Genomic DNA, 15,182 nt, shown 5'->3' with positions numbered 1-15,182 from the left:
GGAGACTTTGTCTCTAGTTGGCTAAAAAAGAGTTAAAAAGAGTTAGGCTAAAGAGTTTGCTTGCATTTGCACCTTATTTCAGGAAAACAGAGCCTTTTGCTGGCTTACCTCTGTCTTTCTTTATATTTACAAAGGCTGTGGTTATATACGTCTCGTCAGTAGTGCTATATTCACAGGTGTATAAGCCCTCCTGGTTTACAGACAGATCCTGTAGCGTGAGGCTGCCTGACTTGGACACATACTTCACATGTTGCCTCCAATTCTCTGACACAGCATCAAGGGTGTCAGACCTGGTCTGGTTCAGGATGATCTGACTGTGGTTAAATCTCCAGATGAGGCCCGAGAAGTTAGTTTTTCTGGAAGTGCAGGGGATTGTGTTTTCAGTCTCTGACACAGTGATTGAAACTGAAATGATACGACACAAATAGATGCACAAAAATGAAACAAATAAATCCCATTTTTACCAGAAATTCCCAACATTTTCTACTGGGTCAGAAGTGATCCACTGCTTTTGGGCTGATTAATGACCCAGTGGATTTCTTTCCCACTGGCAGTTAACACATAATTGTGTTGTCTCCAAATATGCAGCCTTGACCCACTTAATTTTTGTTTGTGTCATTACAAAAAAAAGTGTTTTAAAGACTGTGTAGCCTGAGCAGAAAGATTGTTTTATACCATAAGGCCTCATGATCCACCACAGTGACTTCAGTTCAAAAACACTTACTTGATTTCAACAAAGTGGTTCGTCTCTCGTTTCTGTTAGTGCTGACAGTGCAGATGTAGTCCAGATCAGTAACACTGTCTGATAGTATTAGAAGACTACTGATGCAGTAAAGCTGCTGCTCAGTCTGCTGGACTGTGGTTTTGGCCTCGAGAGTCAGAGTGGATGGAGGGTTGGTGGACCAGATGAGCTCAGGCTCAGGGTAGATCCCATTTGAGCTGCAGGTGATTCTGTTTTCTACCTGCTCAATGTTGACTTTATTAACTGGAGCTGCAAGATTAGTTTGATTGATTAGTTTGAAATCGATTTTGAAATGATAATGTATCAAATAATGGCTAATTAGAGTGATGTTTTCATTTTTACATAGTGGGATATTTTATATCTTGTGAAACTCTTAGTTTGACCTTCCATAGTTTCATCAGGTCACTGTCACATTACCTCAGAACTCATTGTTTTAAAGTTTAATGTGTCCTATTTTATGTACTCCTAAAAGCGTCCTGATTTTAGAAAGTTTAAACCATTTGAAGCAAAACTCTGACCAGGTTTTACCAATATTGATAAGGGTTTAGTTTTTATACACAAAAATCTGATAGAAACTGAAACAGAGAAGATATAATAGTCATATATTCACTTTCTGTGACGAGCACTACTTTTTTATACTGTCATCAAAGGTATTCATAACACCACAAAATAATGTCTCTATTAAATAAGATTCAAACAAACAAGATAAAAATAAAATACTTTTTTCTTTATACATTTTGTTAATGTTTTTTTTTTTTTTTTTTAAAAAGTTGTCACAGAAAACCTCAATGTGGCTTTATGTTTTGAGTTTCTCCTACCATCCACTTTCACATTGATAAATGTCTCCTTATTGCCAGCAGTGATGGTGCTGGTGTAGCACTTGTATCTGCCCTCATCCTGAAACTCCACCCCTGTCAGCTGCAGTGAGGCATTTCCTCTGGAGATCTGGTCCTTCAGCAGTGATGTCCTGGTTCTGAAACGCTGGTCCTGGTGTGAAAGCTTGTCTTCATTGTGGTAGTAGGAGTGAATAGGCTGGTTAGGCTGGTCTCTTGTTGACACCCGAATCCAGTGTATGACTACATCACTGCCGGGCTGGAAGCTACATGGCAAGATGCAGCTTTTCATGAAAACACAGGACACCTCATCTGCAACACATTAGGTAAGACATGCACTAAAGTTTGTTTCAGGGAAAACAGCAGCTGAATTCAAGGTTTCCTTTCACAGGTATTCACATAAATCTAAATTTATGTCCACTGATGAAATTATTATGTTTTCAATTGTACTTGCATTAGGCCTATGGTGACTATGGAGTAGAGAGCAATCTTCTCACTCCTAAACAAGATTGCCAAAGTGTAGCAGAGTTTGCAGTGGACTCTGGATTCTCTCTGCGGAGGGCACTCTAAGAGCGATCTTTAAATCAGTTTAAATGAAAACATGAAAGATGAGCTGGCTCAGTATGATGTAACCACTTCTTTTGAATCCTTAGTTTCCCTAGAATTTCATGTCAGCAACTGACTGAGACAAATCCAAGGTTACTCAGTCTGCAATTTTCGCACAAGACCTCATCTGTCACCACTAAGGGAGGCGACAGTAGCAGGGACAGGGAAAGATACCCTGGGAGAACCAATGCAGGTCGGCAGAACTTGGCTTTCCCAGGAGGAGAGGCAAGAAAGGACCAGGCAGCCTACATAACAGTATGTCCCTTACAACAACTTGACCCTCAGCCCTACTCTGGGCCAACAAAGGTCGGTTCTCCCGTCATCCTGGGGAGAGACATTAAAATTACTGCAGCACCATTTCTAGTGTCTCTCCATGCCTAACAAAGTCCAGGAGTATGTGGCAGCCTGTACCACCTGCACACCCAGTTAGTCCTCTAACCATGCAGCTGCATGCCTCCTACATCCTCTACCTCTCCCTTACTGCCCGTGATCACATTTGGCAGTAGATTTCATCACTGGGCTATCTCTGAAGGCAACACACTCATTCTCACTATAATTGACCCATTTTGTCCCATTCACTAAGCTCTCCACTGCTTAAGACACAGATAATCTACTTCAAGTCTTTCGTTTGCATGGCGTCCCCATGAACACTGTGTCAGACAGAGGCCCCCAATTTACCTTTCAAGTCTGGAAATGTTTCTGTACGACTCTGGGGCCACATCCACCTTCTCTTTGGAATTCCATCTCCAGCAAACTTGTGAACCAGAAACTGAAAGCAGCCTTACACTGCATGTGTGAGACCAATCCCACATCCTTACATTTGTGCCTGTCTTCTTCTGCTCCAGGTCTTTCTCCTTTTGAGGTTTCCCTAGGTTGTCAACCTCTTCATTTCCTGTCTAATAGGAAGGGCTTGTCAGTATCTTCTGTTCAGCTTCACATTATTCACTCACTCTGGACCTCCAACGATAAGACCCTGGCATATTGACACAGAATCCCAGCATACACATAAAACAGGTCATAAAGTTTAGCTCTCTACCTCGAACATACCACTAAAAACTAAACCACAATCACAATTACATTTCAACTTCATTTATTTCCCTCATGAAACTACTGTATATTCTAAAAAAATATTTGGAAAAGATCAGGAGATAGAAGAGCAACCAAAGATCTGAAAGTGTCCAAAATGAAAAATGCTGATGTGTGAGATGGAAACAATTGGCTGCACCAGCAACAATAAGTGTTTTTCTTGATGAACTAAAGGCTCTGCAGTTTCTTATTTACCCTGGTGGAAAACGAAAGTATTTGGCTCAGGTTTCTGGGAATGTTCCCCGACAGGTTCACCAGGAATCAAGTTAAAGACTAAAAAATAATAATCTTCATATTCTAAATAAAAAAAATTCTCCCCATTTAAGACAACTGAGAACTGATTAATTTTTTGAAAACAATTTTTTAAGCTCTGGATTCAGCAGACATTATTTTCCCTGGTGTCAAGATTAAATCACATCTTCATCCTGAAACACCCTTTAGATTCTTTTTACATGTTCAGGAATGTTGTCCTGTCAACTGAAAAAAATGTTGTACAGTGAGTTGCAATGCATTTAAAGTTTAAGCACAGGCAGTTCTCGTTTACCTCTGTCTATTATTTATATATGTCGAAGGACAAAGACAGAAAAAAGCAACCACCCATACAATCTGGGCTATATGCACAAAGATTTTAAGATACACCAACTAAAATATCTGATTCCCCCCCATACTATGAAGGTTTGTGTGCCAGCAGATTATGTTTACAGAAACAAGGTCATTTTAATGAACCTCAGACATTTTACTGATCAGTGTAAATTGTCACAGAGGAGCACAGGCCTAAACAATAATTCATGTTTGGTTCAGAATAAAATCAGACAAGCTGTGAACACCTCACTCACCTCCTCTGGTAAGTGTCCATGGAAAAGTCACGACCACCACAAACATGACACACTTGATGCCAGCCATTATCAAGCTCAATATGATGTGTCTGACACGCAGAGAGCGAAGGAAAGATATGAATGGGTGTGTCACATACAGCCAGCGTCACCAAACTGGTTTATTTGTTTAAAACCTTACATGTACTTCCTGTGATTTTCAGTGTCACCACCAAGATACACTATATAATAATCGAGGTAACAACAGACAAACCATAGTACCTGTCAGCCCATACATGTGGTTTATGTTACTATTTCCATTATGTGGATGCAACAGAGGAAACAATAATTTTCTGTCTCCTCGTACTATCACGTCTTGGTAAAAGATGGATGATTTAAATCAGATCGGTAAATGCTGATCTGTTTTTCATCAGCATCAAGATATACATTTTTTGTTTCTGTTGCTTTATTTAATTTTATTTTTCTTTATAGCTGAAAGTCTTTGAAGCCAGAACAATAGATTTAAACTTTGGCACTAAAACAAATAAAACCATAGCTGAAAATTAAACATTGGCATTAAAGCATTTGTACTGAAGAAAACTGTTGTGAACTGAGAAAGTATTACAGCTTAAAAAGTTAGAATCTTAATGCCAAAGTTGTTTTTCAGTTTCAGATTTTTTTTCAAAGAGAGCTGAGATAGACTCCAGCAGATCCCTGGGACCCTGGTCAGGACTAACTGGGTATAGATGATGGATGGATGGATGGATGAAGAAACCAAAAAACTTCCATACTACTGTAACAGTCTCAGGCATTCAGGGATTGCAGATATTTTGCAGCAATGAAATAAATCTATCTGCAGGTAGCAGTAGATGAAAAGCCAACGCCTTCAAGCTTTCTTTCATTGTTGCTAGTGCAGTAATTAAAAGACCAAATTATATTTCAATCCACATTAAAAAAAATCAGTGTTTGTGTACATGGTTTGAAAAATATTTCCCACAAATGCACTGAGAATGGATATCACCAGAAAGTCTTGAGCTCTTCTTTTATTCTTGCTTCTAATAAAGACCAATCTGTATTTGCTATATGCAAATATAAAGAGTCCAGTCCATTATTTGCCTAGATTTTTCAATCTGGCCCCAGGTGGTGGATTGGCAGATCAAAACTGCCATCAGTAGACCCGTGCTGCATTTGTGGTCACAGTAAATGGAACTATGTGCTTTCTTATCAGAAGACAGCATAACTGGCATAACAACTGATACTGAAACAAGCACATTTACTGGAAGTCCTTACTGAAAGAGGTGGTGACATATGTCCAGTCTGTGTGCAAAGTTTTATAGTTTATCAAACCTGGTAAAAGTAACGCTCTTACTCAGTGTTTTGAACAAATACAAAATCCTTCCAAGCCCTTGTGGGTAAAATCATAAATATAAATGTAAAACCTAAGTCTTAAATCCATCCAACACATGCATAATCATTTTTAATAAGATAAAATAAATCCTATGTGAGACAAACAACAGTCAATAATATAATCAATATAAATTACCAGTCAAATTAAATATATTTTATCATTTCAGTTCTTGGTATAAGAATCTTCTACCTAATCTGTGATGTTTTTTCACTCGTGTGTCTTTGATGTCGTCTCCAGCAGCTCTGTTAATTATCTCTGTTTTGCTGTGATCTCACTGCTGTGATTTATAATGTCTCCCTATTGCACTCACAGATACGAAAATATTTGCTGCATGTGGCCAGAGGTGCAGCAAAACATACAAACATAAGAAGTACCTGAACAACAGTGTTTTATACATACATTTATACACATTTACCAGGAAATATTTTGCTTTTTAAAAACATTAAATTGGTCTGTAACTAATTAGAATTTTACAAAGAAAAAAATAAATAAAAAGACAGGAGAATTGCAGGTTTATACTTACAATAAAGATATGTATACTTCAGGCAGATTGTTGTATTTTATATGACTATGAGTTGTTAACAGTTAGCAATCTGTTTGCTTTCCAAACTCATCATTACAGAAAATTAGAGAAGTTACCAAAAAAAGACAGGTTTGTTAATTAGACTTTTGTTCCTTCTTTCATCGGTAATTCAATTATTTGTCAACCTATCAAAATACTTGATGGAATTGTGATGTTGATGTCGTCATAAAACACAGATTAAACTCAGATTAAAACACAGATTAAACCATCTGAACATACTGAATGTAAACACGCATTGAATTTTGCACGTGAAAACATGTAGACACTTTCCAGAAACAAGGCCAGTAATGAAATAAACATCAATATTGACATGCCCATATGTATATAGAAACAACAATTGGTTGGCGTAATTGGTCCTGATGAGAAGAGACCACTTGCTGAAGAAATTTCAGGGTATGTGACAAAATCCACAGTTTTCATTTTGGAGCTCATATATACTTTATATAAACATGTGAAGTCATTTATACTTGGACTGAGCTTGGACTGTTGATTTTGTCCCACATACTGGGTCACTTACACTGGCATATTTACAGTATCCATGGGATTTATTACTCAGCCTGGGTGGTATCTGATTGATTGTGCTGGGCCATCTGAGACAATAAATTCAACGATCAAGTGTCTGTCTCAAGACCAGACCTGGACCATGATGTTAGCAACAGATTCTTAAGTGCTGCAATGCACCTCCATAGCTAAGAGGCCGGCACATTCAGCAGATCCCAAATGTCTCTATCGACCATACGATTCCACTAATTGAACTATGAGAAATGCATAACTTTGGAAAATTAGGTTAGTTTACAGGAAGGACAGAAACACAGTGGTAATAAAACTAAACTGGCCTGTGGATGATACAGAAACTTTAGAAGATTTAAGGATTGTCGACTGACTGAAAGGCTCAGAACAACGAGCTGTTTTCCAGTGGTTTAGATGTGGCTCATCAGTGTATAGTTCCCTCTCTCTGGTCTGACATCTGTTATGAAGTACCTCCGATTTTATTATTTCAGACAGACAGACAGACTTCTTCGCCTGTCTATCTGAGTGGCTATCAGTGTACGCTTTTTAAGCAACAAAACACTCATATAGCATGTTGTACATTAGATAGTGTGTTGTGGAGAGCTTTTAGGGCCAAAGCCCAAAGTGTCCTTGGTTTTAATAATCAGTGTAGATAAAGGATTTTCTATTTTCTCTGTAGAGCTGAAGGCTTCAGTTTTTATAAGCGTTACAAGTGAAAATAGAGAAGAGAGTGTCTTTTCCTGAGGTAACGTTGACAGATGTGCAGCTCAGCACATCAATGCATCAAGTAAAATCTACTCCTTCATTTCTGAGTGGAGTGGTTTAGTTCCCTTCCAGTCACATGGAAGTCTCCATGGATCATTTGTTCACAATTATTTTAAAAAAGCACGAAAGTCTTCAGTTAACTTCAGCGGTGAGATCAGTGTAAAGGGTGGGGCGACTCATCAACCTTATGCAGGGATGTTTCTTCCATTTTCAAAGGTTGTTCCTGTTTTTTTGGGCTGTAAACAAAATTGAAGCATATTCAGTTTTGAAGAACATAGAGGTCAAACTTCCAGTTTTTTCTTCTAAAATACAACAGCCTTTTCAAATCAAACTATTGCAGTAACTACAAAGATTTGATTTGGATCTGATTCAAATCAATGTCACAACTGGAATAGTTTGATGCAGTGAAGTAAAAATGTGGAATAAGATTTTTCACATGTAAAAATCCTGGAGGAGGGAGAGGAAAATTATATTTCAGTGGGTTCAATTTTAACTTATATGTCGTTTCTTTATTTACTGATTAATTGACGTACAATGTGCAATGAACAGGGTTTACAGATGGGAAGTGACAGACAAATGAATGAATCACAAAATACTAATGCTAAAATGGTTGAAATCTCTGGGGCAGAAGTTGTAAAATTAGAGTCCAGGTCACGTGTCAAGTTAACAGGTTTTCGGGTTAGCATATGATGATCCTCTGATTACTGAGAATTGTGAAAAACTAAATTTTCCTTATAGAGAAATGTTCAGTCACTAAGCAATGTCTAAAGGACTCTTGATATTTATGGGTCATTATTCCTCAGTCTGAGCAAAAGTTGAAGGTAACATGGGATACCATGTGAGTCAAGAAGTTAATGTTCATGCCAATCGTTGAGCTAAAAACAGGATTTGTCTTTAAATTTCTGTGCAGAGTATTTGCATTTGTTACATTTTCCAAAAAGTTCAAATATTTTCTCATTTTCTGTTGACAAGACAGATATTTTTAGTCCAAAAGACATTACTATGAATATAACAAACACACATTATAAACTGAAAGAAAGCAAGATGTAGTTTTACCTTTCCGTCGTTTAAACCACAGCAACAGAATTATTACTGCAACTATGACTGCAAGCCCAACCACACCGATAATGACAAAATGTGTGTTCCCTGAAACAGAAAAAAGTCAGTGAATTGAACTTTCAAAGCACCAACAACCACATATCCAAAAATAACACCTCATACCAGTTGTGGAAAATAACTATGTGCATTTAAGTAATTTACTTAAGTAAAATTTTGAGGTATTTGTACCTGAGTATTTCCAGTTTTTCCTACTTTATACTTGAACTTCACTACAATTATTGTACTTTTTAAATTACATTTATTTTATAACTTTAGTTCCTTTTCAGAATCAGAGAAATAGTAAAAATATATTTGCTGCTAATACTTTTGTACTTGATATATGAATAAAATTTTCAATGCAAACATACTTGTAACAGACACAGTTTATACATAGTGGTATTGCTATGCTTACTCAAACTCAAACAAACTATATTTCTATTTAACGTGAGGAATTTCAGTTTTATTCTTTCCAACAATTTTAGCATAAGAAGTGAAGTCATATAATAAGAAAAGACAATAGGTAATGCACTTAAGAACAACGTGCAAGATTTTAGTTAAAGCTTTCTTAATAAATAATTTGTACACTTTACATCTTGATGTTAGAGGTACTACAAGCACAGTACTACTTGAGAGTGAATATCAGATACATTTTTTTATTTAACTTAACATATATTTTGTTAACATACTCACTACTCACATCGTATATATTCTAGTCATTTTTTCAACATTAGTTTTTGCACACAGTGTTTTCTCAAATGATCATTTTGCTGGTGATATGATCAATGTGCACATGATGTTCTTCCTGCTTGTTGCATTTCCCTGGTGTCATTACAGTGGTGTCACATTCACTGATGTTTTACCCCCTATGCAGAGCATCTCCTGGTGGGGATGCTCTGCCTTCCTTTTCCTTCTTTCCAACTGTTTCTCTCAGTCATACCAGCAGTAAAGTTGATTGATTGTGGATTTGCCCACAAAGGCCCTGCAGCCAACTTTTGGCTGGATGGTCCCAGTCAAGCCGGCTTTATTGCACTCTACTGGTCTCACCTGATTCATTTGAACTGCCAGGCAATATTCAGTTTAATGATTTCCAACTTCCTGGCAGCTGTAGACCAGAGACCCAAATAAATGACTTACTGTAGATTTGGACTAGGGCTGTCAATCGATTAAAATGTCTAATCGCAATTAATCACAATGATTGTCATGAGTCAACTTGTCATGAGTCAACATTTTTATCTGTTCTAAATGTACTTTTGTATATTTGATTTGCTAAAATCTAAGTGTGAATACTTGGCAATATAGATATTAGAAACAGTTTGTGTTCCAAACATGAACCTCATGCTACTTTACCTTGACTGTTCTCGACCTTCAGGAAGGTGTTTCTTGCAGATGCCTCTCCAGCATGTATGAGTTCACATGTGTATATCCCCTCCTTATCTGATGATATCCCCTGTAGTGTGAGGCTGCCTGAGTCTGACACACCTTTCACCAGCTTCCTCCACTCCTCCGAGACTGTGGGGTCCTTAGCTCTGGTCTGGGTCAGGATGATCTGACTGTGGTTGAATCTCCAAATGAGGCTTGTTGAAGGGCTGTTGGAGTCAGTGCAGGAGATTGTTGCTTCAGTGCTTGAACTAGTGATAGAATCTAAAATTAAAAAAGACAGAAAATATTAATCATTCATAAAGTTTATGGTGTATTTCTGTAGTTTTAGCAAATGCAGTTACTGTACGTTGTACTAGAAGAGACTGAGGCAAAAGAGCAAACTAGGAAGCTAAAAAAGAACAAAGGAGAAAAGCAGCAAAAACAGTGAGATTGTTAATTTTCTGTCAGAAAAAGACAGGAAGATGAAAACAAGACCATTTTTGATGTCAGTCAGTTAATTATTGACAGCTAAAGGCACTAAAGTCTGCTGGAAAGCTCATGAAATAATCAGTATAATATATGATTAATCTTATACTTAAGTTCAGCGTTCATCTCTGCAGTCTGGATGCACATTCTTTAAAATCACTGTTCAATGTGAAAACAGTTTGTGTCTATCACAACTCTATTGTCCTGTCTTCTTGGGTCAGGGAAGTTTGTAGCCAGGCTCTCAAGTAGGTTCTAAATGTATTTTTCTTATATTAATTAATGTATAAGCCTAATAATTCATCAAGTATTACATACAGAAACAAATGGGGTTTATGTCTAATTTTATGATAATTCATGTAAACCTTACTAATATTATTTTGATGCATTTTTAGTTCCAAATAAGAAATTCTCAATTTTTCTATTATTATAACAGCTAATTTGTTTTAATTGTTTATGCTGGACCTAATGAACATTTCAACTGTTTGAGAAACAACATTTGTTCCATAAAGTCTGGTGACTCCAGGACTTCTTAAAAAAAGGAAAACACTTACTTGATTTCAACAAAGTGGTTCGTCTCTTGTTTCTGTTAGTGCTGACAGTGCAGATGTAGTCCAGATCAGTAACACTGTCTGATAGTATTAGAAGACTACTGATGTTATAAAGCTGCTGCTCAGTCTGCTGGACTGTGGTGTTGTTCTGGAGAGTCAGAGTGGATGGAGGGTTGGTGGACCAGATGAGCTCAGGCTCAGGGTAGATCCCCCCTGAGCTGCAGGTGATCCTGTTTTCTACCTGCTCAATGTTGACTTTATTAACTGGAGCTGCAAAACAGAAGATTCACTTCATCAGAACATGTTTTTTGAAATATAAATATGGGGAAAATGCACCGATAATCACTGATACTCAGTGCTTGTTTCTGCTCCTCATTTGGTTGACCTGCCAAGCTGCTGATATAAAGGCATCTTTCAGTTCACTTTCAGTTTTTCCTTTATGAGTAATTACAAAGGTGCCAGCATATAGAAATAAGCAGGTATAGGTAATAGATGGATGGATGGATTACAATAATTATTTTGTATGGAAAGTAGTTTGTTCTATACTTTAAAGCTGCTGTATTCACCTCATGCTCCAGTACTGTGAATCTCAGTTTATATGAATAAATCACATTTGCATTTCATATTTGTCATTAAGTAAAATAAGTTATTTACAAAGTTTAAGGAATTAAAAAGCTATATTGAACCCAAGGTCAACAGGTCTGACAGTCAGTCTGACATTTGTGTTGGCAACAGTGACGCAACAGTGTTTGTAATTTTATATTAAAGCGTGATTTAATTTAGCAAAATACGTTTAGTTAATTAGTTAATATATGAATTTGTACTGAAAAAGTGCAACATCAAAGCAATCCCCAAATAAGTCACTGTACAACATATGCATAATTAAAGGTAAAATTACATATTTGTTTTTATCTTCTATATACAGAGTTTTTCGTACCATCCACATGTAAGGTGATAAATGACTCCTTGTTGCCAGTGATGGTGCTGGTGTAGCACTTGTATCGGCCCTGGTCCTGAAAGTCCACGCCTGTCAGCTGGAGCGATGCATTTCCTTCAGAGATCTGGTCCTTGAACAGTGATGTCCTTTTCATAAAGCGCTGATTCTGGCGTGCAAGCTGGTCTTCACTGTGATAGTAGGAGTGAACAGGAATGTCCATCATCTGAATCCAGTGAATGACCACATCGCTGCCCATCTGGAAGAGGCAGGGCAAGATGCAGCTCTCCTTGAAAGCACAAGACACTCTAGGCTCTGAAACATCAGGTAAAGAGGCATTCATCAATGTTCAGGTCAAGGAGAAGTCTTTAAAAACCTTTTCATTAACTTATTTGACAAATAAGCAGATAATAAATAGATAAGATATCATTAAATAACGGAAATTATTTTAGAAAGAGAATTGTGTTGGTTAAATAACAACAACAGCAACAACAAACAGATGCAGATTAATTGTACGGAGACACAAAACAAGTTAAAAAAAGGTGCATAAACGCCAAAATGACATGCAAATGACTACAAATATGTGCAGAATGTCCACAAAAAGATGCATAACAACTAGTCATAAAAATACAGCAACAATTACAGACACAAAAAGACTGCCAATGTGGCTACAGCTAAATTGTCTGTAGCTGGGAGAACTATTGTGGCACAGATTTTTCAGTCTGGTGATGATAAGTGGGCTGAATTAACATTTCAGGGTTTGTTTTCATTAAGGTGGAGATAGTGAAAAAAACTTGGGCATGTGTTCACTGAGCAAGGGCAGTGGAGATGAAGGATTGTTAGTTTTGCTGGTGAAATGAAAAATCTCTTGTTCAAGTTGTTGCATTTCCTTTCACAGTAGCAAGAAAGCCACCACCCACATCAGAGGCATTCATGGGTGTAGAACATGGCCTACTAGTCTTACTGGATTCTTTTGCTTTTTGAGAAATGAACTCATGTAAGCAGGTTCTGCAGGTTCATAGTCCGAAAAGTAGAACACTTAAAACAGTAGTCAGGCATGCAATTTCCTCTTGGTTTCCCAAAACTATGTGGAATCTGCCTCTTTAGGATTACAAACACATCCTAATGTTTTTCAGTCTCATATATTTTACTGTTTTGTTTTTATATTTTGATTGTCAATAAAAATGTTTTTTCTTTTGTTCTTCTTGTTTCTTTTTTTCTTGTGTAAGATTCATTTGGTGTTTTTTTTTAGTCACAAACTTTCGCACTTGCCTGTAGCTCAAAGTACAGCACCTTATCACCTATTGCATATGTGTCATGTTGATTTTTATAATCTCAAGCAAATGGTTAACCCGCTGTAGCTTAAAGATTCATTTGAACAATTTTAAAATGTTTCTTTGTTTTATTTATCTTATTGAGATATTGTCACAAGCCATTTCCCTTTTTAAACCAGTGAAACTATTTTTCAAAGCCTAAAGTATCAGAAGTTAAACTAGCTTCATCTCCATATTAACATTGTGTCTCAGGTTTCACAGTAAAACATTTAAAAACGTTGGCACCCAAAAGACAGAAACTGAAAGGCACTTTAAGTCAAAAAATACCCTGAACATATAAACAAACTGTACAACATGACTTATATTTTGACTTACCCCCTCTGGTAGAAGTCCACAGAGCTGTCAACACCATTAAAAAGACGGCACATTTCACCTCAGTCATTTTGCTAGTGACCAACCTGTTAATACACTAACAAGGAGTCAGTGAGTGTCACATGTATTAAGGTCTCAACCTTGAAACTTATACTAGACTGTGAACACACCTGTAGGCACGGCCGCTTTCATAGATATGACATAACAACTGTGGCATGTGTGTGTGCAAAAAAAAAGGTGAAGGGTTCAGAAGGAAACTGAAAAGAAAATATATTGTTCACATATAGTGAAGAATATGTCTCCTGTGGAGGAAATCAAAACATCTGCATATAAAGTTGTTAAAACTAACCCAGATTTGAAAAGCTACAGCAGCAGACTCTCACTCACAAATGTGATTTTCTATTAAAATTAATTATTTAAAAAAATCACTTACCTGCAGTACTTTTAACAATTAAGTAAATGTACCTAATCATATTTTTAACCTTTACCAAAATACAATTTGATAAAGAAATGAGCAAATTAAATAATTTGCAAAACTCCTGTTTCTGACTATGCTGGCAGTGGACGCATTAAGAAAAGATTTTTCCTTTACATCTACACTTATTGTTGTGACCTTCATTTTTTTTCCTTTTAATTCATGCAACCTTTACTTTCTTTTTTGGTTAATTGTATGCTTAGGTTTAGGTGATGCCGAGAATGACGCATGGGTTATAGGAGGAGCTATTGATCCATATAGTCTGTGTCATGCAGTCACAGCAAAGGCCTCATAGCTTTTCATGATTTTCACAGGTTTAAGCACTGAAAATGAAAAAAAAAAAAACTTTGTTATATTAAACTATTTTTATATTAAACAGAAAAACATAACTACTGACTGAAATTCAGTGATTACTCTTTTAATCATGTAAATTTTGACACATTTGTGACAGAATTCATGTCTAAAGTGATGCATGGTTACAGCACATGTGGCAGTGTTGAGAGAAGGAACAACTTCAATCTGCTGTTGGCTGTAGATTTCTTCACCCATTTACAGCAAGTGATATATTAATCTGTCCATATCAAAAAAGAAAGTCTTTTCCAGGAAACCTTCCCCAGAAGGAGTCATGAAGAAGGAGGTATGAATTCCCCATCCAGTCTGTGCAATCCTGCAGAGCGCTGAATTCCTAATTGTGCCAGGGATAATTGAGTCCAACCTCAGGAGAAATAATTACAGGTAGCTATACAATGTCATTTTTGACAGAATAGTTTCTGTAACTATTTCTGGAAGCACAAGTTATTTTTACACAGATCTTTGCACAATAAATAAAGAATTAGACATCCCAGCTTTAAACAGAGTGAAGTGTGATGTTTGACTGTTCATTTCAGGAGAATGACAGGAATTAGTGGATTCACTCACAGAGGCAAATAAATCTGCACTAATTTTTCAATTCAAGTTCTGTAGACTGCATCAAAGCAGTCTGTCTCGACAGCTCGAGAGACAGCATGCAGTTTATTTACAAATACTTCTTTCTGCTACATAAATTGTTTATTGTACTTGTTGTGACTGTCAGAAATAATTGAAAATAACAAACCCAAACATCAGAAACCCTGGGTTCTGTGATTGTATTTTTGAGAATCAAATCTGTGCAAATCTATGACAGAGAAATTAACTTAAAAGACAGAGGCAGCAGGACAAAAGGAAACCCTTCTCTCCCCTTTCCTTCTCATTGGTCATGAATTGCACTGTCAGAGTTCATGGTAGTAGCACAAGATGTAAAATGATGACACAT

The 15,182-nt window shown here is 36.8% G+C and overlaps 1 protein-coding gene across 1 annotated transcript; it reads right to left on the bottom strand.

Annotated features, from left to right (window-relative positions):
• Positions 1-5,310: 5,310 nt before the first annotated feature.
• LOC113121355 (CD276 antigen-like) lies at positions 5,311-13,549 on the bottom strand. The gene is made up of 6 exons (XM_026291724.1): positions 13,420-13,549; positions 11,774-12,085; positions 10,840-11,106; positions 9,791-10,084; positions 8,402-8,491; positions 5,311-7,581 (listed from the first exon to the last, which is right to left on the bottom strand). The coding sequence occupies exons 1-6, from the start codon at positions 13,484-13,486 to the stop codon at positions 7,556-7,558; spliced, it is 1,056 nt and encodes a 351-aa protein (XP_026147509.1). The 5' UTR covers positions 13,487-13,549; the 3' UTR covers positions 5,311-7,555.
• Positions 13,550-15,182: the final 1,633 nt, after the last annotated feature.

This window comes from Mastacembelus armatus, chromosome 20 (genome assembly GCF_900324485.2).
Source record: "Mastacembelus armatus chromosome 20, fMasArm1.2, whole genome shotgun sequence".
Classification (NCBI taxonomy): domain Eukaryota; kingdom Metazoa; phylum Chordata; class Actinopteri; order Synbranchiformes; family Mastacembelidae; genus Mastacembelus; species Mastacembelus armatus.
This window is presented reverse-complemented; position numbering and strand designations above follow the sequence as displayed.

Coding starts and splice junctions, on each gene's coding strand:
- LOC113121355 (XM_026291724.1), bottom strand. CDS start 13,486: ATGACTGAGGTGAAATGTGCCGTCTTTTTAATGGTGTTGACAGCTCTG. Junction 12,086..13,419: donor GTGGACTTCTACCAGAGGGG/GTAAGTCAAAAT, acceptor CTGATGTTTCAG/AGCCTAGAGTGTCTTGTGCT. Junction 11,107..11,773: donor TATCACCTTACATGTGGATG/GTACGAAAAACT, acceptor TCTGTTTTGCAG/CTCCAGTTAATAAAGTCAAC.